At 41.0% G+C, this 14,157-nt stretch overlaps 2 protein-coding genes across 2 annotated transcripts; one reads left to right on the forward strand and one right to left on the reverse strand.

Moving 5' to 3' along the window:
- Positions 1-863: 863 nt before the first annotated feature.
- LOC115735045 (transcription factor MYB27-like) lies at positions 864-1,831 on the forward strand. Its single transcript, XM_030666080.1, has 3 exons — positions 864-999; positions 1,118-1,247; positions 1,366-1,831. The coding sequence occupies exons 1-3, from the start codon at positions 864-866 to the stop codon at positions 1,829-1,831; spliced, it is 732 nt and encodes a 243-aa protein (XP_030521940.1).
- An 8,230-nt stretch (positions 1,832-10,061) lies between these two features.
- On the reverse strand, positions 10,062-13,926 carry LOC115735182 (sulfite exporter TauE/SafE family protein 4). The gene is made up of 12 exons (XM_030666306.2): positions 13,494-13,926; positions 13,195-13,354; positions 12,686-12,886; positions 12,487-12,548; positions 12,348-12,396; positions 12,182-12,237; positions 12,016-12,102; positions 11,884-11,934; positions 11,547-11,786; positions 10,826-10,919; positions 10,554-10,694; positions 10,062-10,418 (listed from the first exon to the last, which is right to left on the reverse strand). The coding sequence occupies exons 1-12, from the start codon at positions 13,653-13,655 to the stop codon at positions 10,336-10,338; spliced, it is 1,386 nt and encodes a 461-aa protein (XP_030522166.1). The 5' UTR covers positions 13,656-13,926; the 3' UTR covers positions 10,062-10,335.
- Between the last annotated feature and the right edge of the window lie 231 nt (positions 13,927-14,157).

Consider the following 14,157-nt stretch of genomic DNA (forward strand, 5'->3'; position numbering starts at 1 on the left):
CGCCAAGATCCATTCACCAGTTCCCCTCGACCTACCAAAGAACATTATCCTAAAGAACTCTCAGCTTATCAACATGAGTCCACATTTTTAAAATAACTGAGCAGAGAGCAGCCGAAAGGCCAGCGCTGGTTATCCCAAAAAAGCAAAAGGGAAAGAGGCCTGCCAATTTGTCTTGCTTGTGGACAGGATCCTTGGATGACATAACAACACCAATGGTGCAATGCATTGCTACTGATATCAGTTCATGGTGCTTCCACATAGGCATGGTAGTGTAATCCACCTAGGGTTTCCAAGTACGAGTATTCTCAGGTTTCTTAAGATGCGAATGATAACCGTTCTGTTGCCGTAAGCTATTTCTGGCCATAAATAGAATTTTTTTATTTCTGTTCCGTGAATGAGTTTCTAACCAAAGAAATGCGTTTAATAGCGATACAAAATTTTTGTCCTCGGAACAAAAAAGCATTTGTAAATAGCAAATGATTGCTGATTGCTGGGCCTTGGCGGAGATCGACGACCGGAGGCTGGCGATCGGAGACCATCAGATCGGCGATACGGACGTGAGAGAGAGGGAGTGAGCATTGAGACTAATTTTTATTTCTAATTCTGTTTCAGAAATAGAAAACCAGAAAATTTTTATTTGTCATTTTAGTTCCAAACCTATTGTTGGGCTAAAATTTGTCTTGGAAATAAAAAAATGAAATTGTTTTACCAAACGGATTATTGTTCCAAATCTATTTCCAAGAACAGAAAAATAGAGAAACAGGATGACTATTATCCGCGCCCTTATCCTTCCCTCTTCACTAGTTGCTGCCTTCTTATCCCAAATATAAGGAGATTGGTCTCCTCTTGCTTCCTGCCGGAAAATGATGGGTTATCGAGTGGAAGCACGGGAAGAAATATTGCGCAAAGGGACATGGATTGAGCAGGAGGATGTTATCTTAACCGCCTTTGTCACCGTTTTAGGGGAGAGGCGGTGGGATCACATTGCCAAAACATCGGGTACGGTTGTCATAGAAGTTAAACCTCGTCGTACGTACTTAACGGGAAAGGAAACGTTCATCTTATATTCCACACTGATAGGTACACTAGTTAACCATCTGAAGCTGCGTAAATGCAGGTCTCAAGAGGAGCGGGAAGAGTTGTCGGCTGCGATGGAAGAACTATCTTCGTCCCAATCTCAAGCGCGGTCCTATTAGCCCTGAAGAGGAAAGGATTGTCATTAAACTTCACGAGCAATGGGGCAACAAGTGAGTTATTTCTGATTCAAATCGTTGCCATTTCTTGTGGATTTAGTATAGAAATTGCGAGCAAGGAAGGCTGTTTGATGAGATTTTGCTGAAAGATTTGTCCTATATGTTCTTCCAGGTGGTCTAGGATAGCAGAAAAGTTGCCGGGAAGAACCGACAATGAGATCAAGAACTACTGGAAAACCCATTTGAAGAAGGAAGTGCAATCTTCGAAACAAGGTTTGTCTGGAGCTGCTTGCCAGGCCCCGCAATCTCGAATGAGCAATAGAAATCGAGATTCCAGCTTGCCTAATGCGGTTTACCAATGTGAGCGAAAACAGGAATGCCAAGACCACTTCCCAATTGCTGATAGCTTGAAAACCACAGGCAGTTCCTTGAACGTTCTCAGTTTCTCGGACTTTTCATGCTTGAATTCTCCATACGAGATCCGCTTATTGGATTGGATGTCAGAGTTCGGGAATGATGCAAACGAAGTGACCTGTGTGGCCTGTAAACCCTCGGGCTCGTGCTTTTGTTATCCGAAATGGGATTTTGAAGGAGTTGATAATTCTATATGGAACTGCCCGGGATGCCTTTGGGAGTAACTTCTGAGCTCTCCCTCCGGGTGCTTGAAACACTTGCTCTCTCTTGAGAATGCAGGGGTCGAGTTGGTTCTTATCTGGTAGATCATCTTGGTACCTAAACTAGTTTTAGTTTACACAGACTTGCAACTATGCAAACCAAGCCAATAGAATTGCTAAGTTTAAGACTTATGATCTATAATGAGTTAACCAATTGTGATGATGTGATCAATTAGCTGTGTCTGTGCATATACCTGATGGACTCAGATTCGATCCTGGTGATAATTGAGGTACCTCAGCACGGACATGTACTTCACAAGCTGCTTTTGCCGACCCGCCATTCCCCAAAAAAAGAGTTCTGACCACATTTCTGAGTTAATTAGAAGATGTTTAGCTAAACTTCTAATTGCAAGTTGTTTCCCTGTGAACAAAATACTCGTCTTAATCGAGCAATAAGACCCTGTTTAGTATAGCTGCGTCGGATTAACCTCGTGTTGCAAGGTACATCAGCTGAACAAGAACATCAACTTTAAGCTTGTGTCGCATCGCATGCCAGAAACGTAGATCCGGTCCCAGGCACGGTAATGCTTCAATATTTAGACTGACTGGTGTGATACTTTGCCTTGCCGGACATCTGCCATAACCACTAGTGTCTCAGTTCGTGCTTCGGCTCAAACGGAGTACACAAATGAAACCTCAAAGCCGAAGCGGTTCTCTGAAAAGGAGTGACCAGAAACTAAAGCGCTGAGGCAAGTACAACCGCATCAAAGACGATCCCAACTTCCACATGTGGCAGACAAATTAGCAGCTAAGAAGCCTGAGATTTCTTTTCTCAAAAAAAAAAAAAAATCGGAGAGAGATTGGGACTTCGATAGCGACCACTAAATAAGTAGAAGCATGTGCACTTTCTCTTTTGTGGAAAGATCTCGTCACTCATTGCCTCATTCCTCTTAAGAAATTAAAAATTCAGAGACGATATTGAACTTTTTCATATAATTCGTGGACTAAATTGAATAAATATAAAAAAATTCATGGACCATATTAAGTAAATTAGAAGTTTAGGGACGATATTACACATTGGAATGAAATTTAAGAATCACATTAAATGAATTTAAAGTTCAATGACTATATTGCATATCGAATCAAAATTTAAGAACTATTCATATCATTATCCTTTCGTGAAAAGATCTCATCACTCACCGCCTCGCTCTTCTAAGAAATGTGAACTTGTCGTTAGAAAACAATATCATGGTCGAATAATGTCAGAGCTTTACGTTCCCGGTCATTGCTTTGCTTTTCCCTCGCTCACGCACTTGCTTTTTGCCACGTTCCTTTTTGATCGACAAGAAGGATAAGATGGGGGCAAACTCTATTACATCATCTTCGACCCACAAACTCCGTACCAGAAACAATCATATTATTATCTTGTCGATAAGATGGGGAAAGAAATCTCAACTTAGGATTTGTAAATAAAACATTAGTGCAATGGCGATCATGGGCTTGCGCAAGTGGTTAAAGAACAAGACGTGAGCGTGGGATGACTTGCGGTGCGTTAGTTCGGTTCCTCGCATCATCAGCACAAATGATTTTATGTTCAAATCATCTACTCGAATTATGACTTGCGTATTACCTAATCCATGACGTTACTGAGTCGATATAGACCATCAATTACCCCAACTCTAAAACCCGGGTTTTATAAGGTTGCCTTATTTACCTTTGCCTCCTAACTTGTCTCTAGCTATACTTCGTCGAAAATAATCCATTCTTGATCATCCACTCGGATTATAAAGTTGTCTTATAACCCAAAACAATGATCAACAATTTTTTAAAAGATATTAATATGGTGATTTATTGTTAGATTATCTCGCTTTCTTCAGGCTCTCTGAAGTCTTGCTGATGCCTGAAGGATCTGTGCATAGACCTGCAGAGGGGGATGTCAGTGTGGTCTGTCCTGGAAATTAGCAGTGTCCCAACCTTTTACCTGCGAAATGTCATTTGCTTGGTGAAATAGATACAAGTTTCGCGTTGTTGGGAATTCGAATGCCAAATGGGTCTTGTTGCCTTACTTTGCACGAGTTACTCTTTAATGATGACCCTGAAGATGGGACGGGCCCTGATGCGTGATTTTGCCATGTAACATGAATTTAGGAATTGAGATTCGGTCAGAAAGCGAGTTAGGGAATTCGGATTGAACATGTTTGAAGGTCGGTTAAGTTCATCGGACACATGTATATCCGCTTTCAAAACGAGTTATCAATACAAAACCGGACTCCTTAAATATGGATCACAACCGATTTTGTTAGCTTTGCTTTTATAAGTATTTCAATTTATAGATTTTTTACATTTTTTTATTTTATTTATTAACTTTTTAATTATTTGATTTTTTTTTTCATCCTGTTAACATATACATGTGAAGAGCTTAAAGTGGGTTAAATGTGTGTTATAAGTTTTTCTAAAATATTAGTATGTCTTGATAATATGAGTCGAGTCGAGTATAGGTCAGGTACGAGTTGAGTTGTGTATGGGCCAAAACGGGTTAGATGGGTCATATGGGTCATATGGGTCGGACCATATTCGACTCAACTCAAACTCAAGACGACCCCATTCACCCATTTGACACCTCTGGTATCAAGCGCTTTTATTGTTACCAAAAGTGTGAAAAGTTAAGAAAAACAATATAAATAGTAACTGTAAGTACTTAACATATGTCACTACATAAAATTCGTGCTTGAAAAGATACTAAGTCGAAGACACTTCGCATTATTCATGTTGTCTACAGGTTACATTGGGTTGTAAGGGAAGAATAAGAAAATTAGAAGGTAGCAATGACAAATAAAAAAAATGGGCTTATTTTGCTCAAAATAGAAAAGTTTTTTTTTTTTTTTTTTTTGGTGTTCGGAGAAATAGAAAATGGGTTGGGGATCGGTGTTAGTGTAGGAGCCCAAACCCGCGAAGAAAATCAATGGGCGTAACTTTTCAAGAGTTCACCTATTATTGTCTTTGGTCGAAAGCCTCGTTTGCTTGAATGAAAAGGTGCAATTAAGAGAGCTCTTTGTGCCTGTTTTTGCCGAAACATCTCAATTTCGAGTAACATGTGTTTTTCACCGCGAAGGGTCAATTCAGTAGCGCATGGCTTTTTTTGAGAATTATCTTTCGCGATTGAAAGGGCCGTGTGCGCTTCGACGAGTTTCACATATTTCACGGGTAAGATAGACTTTAAACATTCCTCGGCGGGAAGGACGCTTGCTCGAGATACTATTTCAGTATCCAATTCGAAAGCCAATTTGTATAAATCCATGTATCTGGGGATTTCGTCCATCTTTTTGTATGAGAAATTGAAGACTTTCGTGGTAACCACCATTATTAAGTAGTCATAGAGTACAATTTTTCTGGTTCAATTACAGGAGGTTTCTCAAAACATCAGTGCTACTTTTCTATTTATCATAACGCGCTTAGTTAAGCATTTTTGCCGTGTCCATCAAAACGACTCTTTTCACAGGCATTTTGAGTGGGAGTTGGCTCTTTCTTGTAGTTGCAAAAGCCTAGATGGTCAGGTAAAACTGCAATTGTAACAGTTGCAGGGCCTCTCTGGAAAGCCCATTCTCCGAATCGGTGTAGAAGAGGGAGTTGAGCTCTTTCTTTTTGCCTCTGGCCGGGTGAGGGCAACCCCCCTGCCGGCGTCGGGACACGGCCAGTGAGGGTGGTCCTCATATGATGCCGGAGGAAAAAAACGAAAGGAGAAAAGGAAAAAGAAAAACAGAAAAAGATAAAAAACTTAAAGAAATAAAAAATTCAAAAAAATATCTAAATATTATTAAAAATCGCCCACGTCGGCATCGGCGGTGCCATGTAAGATGACCAGTGTCTATGTCAGCAATTTCCGAGTAATAAGACTGAATCGGCAAAAGGTAAAATGGTTTATGACTGAATTGGGAAAATTGTAAAAGGGTTTAGGATTTTTCCCTACTTTTGCAAAAGTGAGTTTTCATGTTTTCCTTGTGAAGAGGGATTATGTTATGTAAATGGACGTTATTTTGCATTGGTGGTAAGGATATATGTATTTCTAATACCCTCTTTTACAATTTATGGCAGGGATCATCAGAACATGTCCTAAAAAGTGTCATTGCCATGATAAACATGTATACCTTGACGTTTGAAATTACTGCTCACGTGATTTATAAGCTCCTGTAGTTATTTTTCCTTATCACTACCTATAGAAACACTACTTCGAAGTTCGCATGCTTTTGCTCTTTAATCAATTGTAAATGTAACCATTCGTGTCGGTTCGGGTTTTGATATGTCAAGGTTTTTTACCATATGCTAGAGACCATTGCATTTGTAATCGAAAGAAAAACATACTTGAGCTTAATGGATGGGCTCACCTGCAAACTAGTTTGGGATAAAGGTGATGTTAATATTGATATACATTTTTCTGCTATGTTACGGGTTCTTACTTTGCAGCCATGGCGGAATTTGTCAATGATTTTGGTGTGTAATCTTAAGGTCGTTAGTTGTTCCTTGCTGCCTCTTTATTTGAGGGAGCATTTGCATTTGGCTCCTTTCTATGATTTAATGTCAACTTTGTTTGGTGTGAAATCTTTGGCTTGTAATTCCTTACGAAAATTTTTGCTACTTTTTCAGTGGGGTACATTGCGAAACATGATGGGAATGCAGAAGTGGGATAAACTTTTAATGATGAGGAACCTCCGTCGGACCGCTCTAATAATTTATTGGATGCTGATCCTCTGGACTGATTATTGATATGTACGACATAAAAGGGGAGAAGTACATTATAAGTGCAATAAGTTGTGTATGCGCTCATTTTAGTGCCAAAACTTTCAAAACGATAATTTAAGTGCCAAAACTGAAGAAAAATAATTACTTAAGTGTTAATCGAAGAAATTCTGGCGAAATAAAATATGTGGCTTTTATATTTAAATTTATTATCTGATGTGGCAAAATTTTAAAGAACAACTGCCACGATGGACGTCTAAAAACGACATCGCAAATCCTACGTGGCTGGTGTGTGGGAAGACATGAAGAAACGACGTCGCAGGGGGTTTTATACATCAAGAAACGATGTCGCTCAGTTTTGCCATCCTCTTTCATCACTTGGTCCTCTCCTGTGCTCATACTTCATCGCTTAGCCCTCTCTCGTCACTCGCTCGTGGTCACCTGCCATTGTCGGTCGCTCGCCATCGTTGGTCACCATCGCTAGCTCAGCCGCTGTTGTCTCTATAATCGTCGCTAAAGTTTGCCTCTTCTCTCTCTAAGTTAAAATTTTAGGGCGCATAGGGCAAAATTAGGATTATGACGGAAAAATTAGGGCTCGTAGGGAAAAATTAGGGCTGACGTGGCAAAATCAGGGCTCGAAGTTGATGCGGTGGGGACCTCAAGTTGTTTAATCTCGAAATAGTGAAGTTGATGTCGTGGGGACCTCAATTTGTTCAATCGGAAACACTGTAGTTGATGCCATGGAAAATTAATTGCTTTCTTTCCACTAAACGACAACTGTTGATTCATTAGTCAATTAGATGCCACTGATTTTTAGGACCTCCATGTGAAATTGCTGTTTTTTCCATGATTGTGGTACCAAAAGCTAAATAATTTTTTTTTTTTACTTTTTTCCTTTGGTACGGTGTCGGCATGGACGAAAATCTTATAGCTATTATTGTCCGGCTATGGTGGGACTTTTGCGATTGGCACCGAGGAGTGGGATTACGAAGGTAAAGATGAAGGTACTATTTTCGTCGATATAAGGACGGCATCCTATATTTCATTCATGAGGGATATAGTGTGCTATTTAGGATGCAAAAATACAAAAATTACATTATTGTGCTCTTGGGAAGGGCTTGACGGATGGGTTAAGATACTTCCCGGATGATTGTGGCTTCAAGAATCTGATTCACCATAATCTTCATGGCAATGAAGCGAAATTCTATGTTGAGTATTACAGCAATGATGAAGAGGATGATGGCGTCGATCTTGAACATGATGAGATAACTCAAATAGGAGAAGTAAGAGATGTTATTGAAGCTAGTACTCATGGTGGAGATGAATCTGTTTTAGATAGGGAGGACAGTGGGGTACGTCATATAGGTGATGAGGAATTCACTAGATTAGATTGAGAAGTTGCACAATCTAGTGATGATGACGATAATTATAAAGCTTTGTGAAATGTAAGTTTCCCAAGGGATGATGATGATGAGTTTGCACAGTCAAGGCACGGGGATAGGGCATTTTTTTTTTTTTTTGGTAAAGTACAACAGCATAGGGAGTTTGCAAAAAATATATGCATCATTTGAAGAATTATAGGGAGTTGAACTAGTAAATTAGGGATGAAGAAGCTCCAGCTATTGGGAATGACGAAGAAAGTGGTAGTGACGACATGAGTGGTAGTTCCAAGGATGAGCTTGAAGAAAATGAAGTGTTGCACCTTTGTGTAGAAGGAAAATGTATATTTCCGTCCTTGGGAAAAGTACACTAGAAGCTGGTATCAAAGAGGGACCTCAAACGCTTCAAACCAATGCCGAGAGTGGATCATATAGAGGTCCAAATGTTTAGAGACCATTTTCCTTTCTTAATTTGCTTAAGAGATGATGGTACACACATGCGCGCACGTTTGCCTCTTTGGCTTCTGCTTCTCGGTTCCAATCCTCAATAGATTAATCTCATACATCAACCGTGCACGATTACAAGAAGCTGGTATCAAAGAGGGACACTCCTTGGTCTGTATTCGATTCTTTGATTCTTTGTATTATTAGTAGTATAAAAGAGGGCTAGTAGTAATTTGCATGCAAGGCGGGTCATTAATACTTCCCTTGCTCATGGGACCCGATGCACTAGTTGATGACATTTCGCTTAAAGTGCATTTGAGTCTTGCACTTTTCTCTCGTTTTTTCTTTTTAATCCTAAAACTTGACAAAAATGTCAAAGAGAAATTGTGTCGAATTTGTTGATTTTTTTTTGAATGGAAGATCTTATGTGCCATTTTAACTTTATTGATTCTCCCATCTCACATGGCATTTAGTATGTGGCGCTCACCACGTCCGTAGGAGGTCATCGGTGCTGTGGATCTCACATCTTGATATCCATATTATACGCGGACATTTACCAAATATTTGTTGGGATTTTACCCAATCCGAAGGAAAATCCGGATGGTTTCTAGTCCCATTTTATCCTATCCTATCCCAGTCCTTGTCCGAACAACCAAATGCAGCAGTTGGAGCTTGGATGAGCCAATCTCTGTTGAGGGAATGCCATCTTTAATCTTCCTAGGCAGACAGTTCCTTGTTCCTGGTCTGCTTTTGCCAGGTTTTGCTTTCATATTCTCATGAATAGAATTTTGTCGCATGGAAAAAAGAGATTGCTGCCTCCGTTTGTTTAATTTTGTAATGCGAAGCAGAACCTAGAACTAGATGTATAGTGACAAATACAGCAATGAGTTGAGAGCATTAACCACGGGAACTTTGCCTATTAAGTCCAATGGCAAACATTATCAGTTCCCGACAAAAGAATATATTCTTACATCTGACAAAGTGCTAATAATGTATAGCATGTGGCGCCTTGCCAAGCTGGTTTTTCAGGGCAGATTCATCTCCTCACTCTGTCGAAGCAGATCCTAATGTTCACTATAAACTTCCAAGAGATTTTTGGTTTCGTTGCTGCCAAAGATCTGCATGTCTCCCCTCTTAAAACGGTTGCTAAGCAGGTTCACTTGGCGTAATCCTGAAGACCCAGCTCAATGAGCTGCTGATGTGAGTTTCCTTTTGATACCATGCCTGGCTCTGTTGACATGCTCCTTGTTAGTGAAAGATGGCCACCTTACATGTCTACATAAGTTGTGAAAAAATTGCCTAGTAAATGACTCGTTCGGGTACATTTTACATCGTTGGGTGAGTCTCGTCGAAGCTTGGGGATGAAAGTACATGTAGCTACGAGTACCGGTGAAAAATTGAGTGCCTTGCATTATTCTGCAGTTAACTTGGGACCCAAGACTCATGATCTTATGGCTGTCTAATTATTTGTGTTGTTTTTCATCTCAGAGACGCAGATCCTACATTAATTAAACAGAGGTAGGTGCGCATAATATTATCAATCCTTACATCCTTAATATTATCTGTCATCTGTATGATGGGCACCCCTTAATTGATCACGAGGGTCGACAGCAGCCTCATTTGACCTCAACCGATACCCATTTTTATACTATGCACCATTCTTTTTCTTAATGTAGCAATGGCATCCACACTAGTCATACAGAAATAATGCATAGAAAGAGATGCAATTTGCATCTTTCTAATCTTTATTACCATGTTCCCTAAAAAAGCTAAAACCGATCCAATATACGAGGCAAAGAAACCTAAAAGCCCACGAACCAATCTGGAGACAGCAGAAAGAACACATCCAAGAATGAGTGGTGTTAGCCAGGAGCTAACCCTACATTAAGCTTGACAGCTTTTATTGTTGGTATATTATTTTGCCTAGGTTGGTCAACTAGGAATTGGCCAACACTTGGATCCAATGGTCTTTCACTGACTACTGCAAAAGCTCAAGAATCCCATGAACTCGTGATTCTCAATCATCACAATGCTCTTCCGAATGCCAACGACCCCTGCAAAGCAATAAAAGAAAGAAAACCATTCCATGATCAAAGAAAGATAATAGTATGTATCCTCAAAAGATGTGTTGAAAGATTTAGAAGTTTCAATTCTCAGGATGGAGAAGAGAATGGGAGCATTAGGATTACCCATGGTGATGGCACTAGCAAAGATGACACCAGAGAGGATGAATACGATGAGGGAAGCTCTTCCCAAGAACGTTATGAGTTTCCTTACAAAGTATTGTCCCCAGAAACCGGCCAGTATCGAAACTGACATGAGATAAAGCGCTGCAGAAGGGGAAAAAAGGGATAACTTGAAAATCACGGATCAACATTGAGTTGAGTCAAGTATCGACGTTTGTCTTGTCAGGAGCTGAACTAGCAACAAACTAAGAGGAGTGCCAACTGGAGAGTCGTACCGTAAGGGATTGGAAATCTCTTAAGCAGGTAGAATTCCACCACAGACAAGGATGACGAGAACATCATCACGAATGTCGCCGTCGCGCTAGCAACCTGGAAACGAAACAAGCTCCAAACTTAGGTGGGGAAAGAGTTGCACGGAAAAGCACATTCGACGTGTTTCATCTTGCAAGGCCCTTAAATTTAGAAAATTTACTATTTTCAGTTCTTTGATCAAAGCAAAACCGCAGATATCTTTGAGCAAATTCATAAGGCATCCTGATTAATTGTTTGCAATTACCCCATAGATTGTGCAAGCCAAGAGCAATTTCCTCTCTTATCCAAGAAAATAAAAAGACCTATTTGCTCTGCACATGTAACACTTCGGAGATGAACAATGCAATAATACTATACCCTTTAAAATGCCAACCTGGTGGATAATTGAATGTCTAGTTTATCATCGCCCTGATGCTTCAAAATATAATATCTTTATAGAAGGCCAACCTGCTGCTCCAATGAATGTCTAGTTTTTTTCTAGTGTGATGCTTCCAGTTTACCAACTTCCTGACGATGAAGTTTTTCACTAAAGAAAGCTCCTGCTCCATAATTTAAAATAGCCAATTGCTTGCACTCTCATGGATTATTGATGATTACAACAGTTGACTGATAGTTAAGGTGACGATATCTAATCGAACTCTGCTTCCTAAATAAATACACTGGATATTTAACCATCATATATACCTGAGGAATGACTCCAATCTCGAGGAGAAGCGGCCCTAGAATGAATCCACCACCCGAACCCAGAAGACCCCCAACACAGCCTCCTAAGATGCCGCAGAGTGCGCAGAACAGAATGTGCACTGCTGTCCACTGGATCGTGGCCTCACATATGGCTTCAGTGTTGCCGGTGCACATTCTCTTTTTGTGCTCTCTGTACAATTTCACTGCTTCATATCCAAATACAGCCATTGCGACTGGGAACTGTTGAAAAAACAAAAGATTTAAGACATGGTAAGGTTTATGCTGGATAATGATTGATGACCAGTAGGAAAGAGGGTTTGTATTGTTTTTTAAGTACCTGCAAGCAGAAGAGCACCCAGTACCATGCACTACAGACTGCTAGATTATTCTGCAAAAGATGAGAGCATATATTAAAGGTATTAATCAGAAAAAGGCCCAAAATTCGGAATATGAGAGAGAGACCACTTGCCTTGATGACCTGAAGAAGCAGGAAAGCAACCCAGACAAGGACTAGTATCAAAGTCCTTTTCCACCTAAGGTTCAGACACAATATTTGCTGCAATGACAGTATTATCTTACAGACTGTAAATTATCTTAAGTGAAGTATTGGTAAAGTTCAAGAAGGGCCAAATTACCCATTCCGTTTTCTCTTCTCTTGGAATGAGCAGATCATACTGTGTATCGATGAGAACTGCACAAAACCAAAACAGTCACTTATACATATTTCAGAAATGTCTTGAGGAAATGGACATAAGGAAGAAATAATGCGCATATTCTAATTTCGTGAGTCAAGTGGCTTACGTTCACCATGAGAGTTCACGAGAGTCGCTTGCTGCTGGGCCAATTCTTTCTGCAATGCCCAGCTGAATTTTAGGATTGGTCAAGTGCGTTAAATAACCTCTACTATCAACGTGCTTCAGTTAATCAGAATCAAACTAACCTTCAGGATTGTTTCCTCCTTCCACATCTCAACCCCCTTGAAGAAGGACCTTGACGAGGTTCCTAATCACACAAACGGCCAAGAAAAATGTTAACAGTCTCTTGGTGAATGAAAAGATTGTCACACTCACAGGAGAAGCTAAGTAAATCAGAGTGGAAAACACAACACAGAAGAAGTGAAGTTAGTTCCAGAAACGAACCTAGAAAGAGTATGATGATTAAGACGGTGATGAGCCAGTAAGGGAAGACCACGCTGAGCGCCACACCGACGGTGATACCGACCATGAGCATGGGCTGGAACAGAAGGGCCAGATCATAGTCTATGATGGGCACTTCCCTCATCGGATGGGGCACTCTCAGGTTGTACCAGACCGACGATGTGGATGCCCCCATTATCATACCTGCACAAATCCCACAAATTTCAGTAACTAAAGTCCTGGCTGAGATTGGACCCAAAAAAAAAAAAAGTCCTGGCTGAGAAATTAAGCTCTGAAGTGGGCACAATTCTTCCCACAACACAACACTGGATTTGAAGCAAAGAACACATCAGAAAAAGGATTCCACTTTCTAGCCTATTACAAGTGACTCAGGAGCTCACTTTCACCAATAGTTAGCCCTCAACTTTGAAGCTTGTTGACACTAAAAGCAGGGGAAACACAAAGTGATTGAACATGACATTATGACATCTAGAAAAACATTGTTAACTCACACTTGGAGATGGCAGCAGCGGACTTGGTATCGAACCCGACCACGAGAGTGAGCATCGGCACGAAAATGCCACCGCCCCCGACGCCGCCCACCGTCCCGCACGCCGACCCCAGAAACCCTATCACCGTGGCCACCACCACCCTCCACCCAAATTCCAATTCCTGCTCCACCCCGCCACCCAGAAAAGAAAAAGAAACCACCTTTCTCAGTCGAAATTCACATTGGCAAAAGCAACAAGAAGGGGGGAAAAAAAAAACAGAGCCAAAGCATACAAGCGAACAGAAAACAGAGACAACGCACCGGCCAGACTTTCTCGGTGTCCGATCCGCGCAGGGTCGAAGGCAACAAAACGAGAGGACTCTTTTTCGCATCGTCGCGCGTTCCATTGGCGAGGAAAAACGCAGAGACAATCACGAGAGCGAAGCCAGACATCAGGTAAACAACGAGTCCCTTCGTGGCCATGTCCGGCCGTTCCCTTCAACCCCGTAAGAAAAATGAAACGAAGCGTCCCTTCTCTCCCCTCTTGGCTTCAACACCCAGATACGTGACAAACTCTTCGTGGGTATTCAAATCAAGGAGGAGAAGAACATGGCCTGAGGGGCATGCGGGCTTGAGACCTGTTTTGACGATTGTATGAAAGAAACCGGGGATGGACCGAAATGGAGGGGGAGGTCGGTGTTTTTGTGAAATCAATATTCGCAACCTCTCAAAAACTTTACATCACATCACAAAACGAAGCACATGGCCCGATCACATGCCTCCTCTCCATCGGCAAGAGACAGGACAAAACTCCGATCAGACCGCGAGCGCAATGAGGCCAATGCGCGAGCAACGCAACAGGCAACGCTCGCTCCTCATGGGAGCTTTGAAGAGGTTACCAAACGAGACATGTCTTCTTTGTTTTTCCTAAATTAGGAAAAAAAAATCAAATATTAAAAATCATTAATTTAGAAAAAAATTCTTA

Source organism: Rhodamnia argentea, chromosome 10, assembly GCF_020921035.1.
Source record: "Rhodamnia argentea isolate NSW1041297 chromosome 10, ASM2092103v1, whole genome shotgun sequence".
In the NCBI taxonomy this organism is placed as follows: Eukaryota; Viridiplantae; Streptophyta; class Magnoliopsida; order Myrtales; family Myrtaceae; genus Rhodamnia; species Rhodamnia argentea.

Bases quoted from the DNA above. Each gene is read 5' to 3' on its own strand.
- LOC115735182 (XM_030666306.2), bottom strand. From the start codon at position 13,655: ATGGCCACGAAGGGACTCGTTGTTTACCTGATGTCTGGCTTCGCTCTC. The intron at 12,238-12,347 runs GTAAGCCACTTG...GGTTTTGTGCAG, and splicing joins CGTGAACTCTCATGGTGAAC to TTCTCATCGATACACAGTAT. The intron at 11,935-12,015 runs GCAAGTGGTCTC...CATCTTTTGCAG, and splicing joins TGCTTCTTCAGGTCATCAAG to AATAATCTAGCAGTCTGTAG.
- LOC115735045 (XM_030666080.1), top strand. From the start codon at position 864: ATGATGGGTTATCGAGTGGAAGCACGGGAAGAAATATTGCGCAAAGGG. The intron at 1,000-1,117 runs GTACGGTTGTCA...GCGTAAATGCAG, and splicing joins TCACATTGCCAAAACATCGG to GTCTCAAGAGGAGCGGGAAG. The intron at 1,248-1,365 runs GTGAGTTATTTC...ATGTTCTTCCAG, and splicing joins CACGAGCAATGGGGCAACAA to GTGGTCTAGGATAGCAGAAA.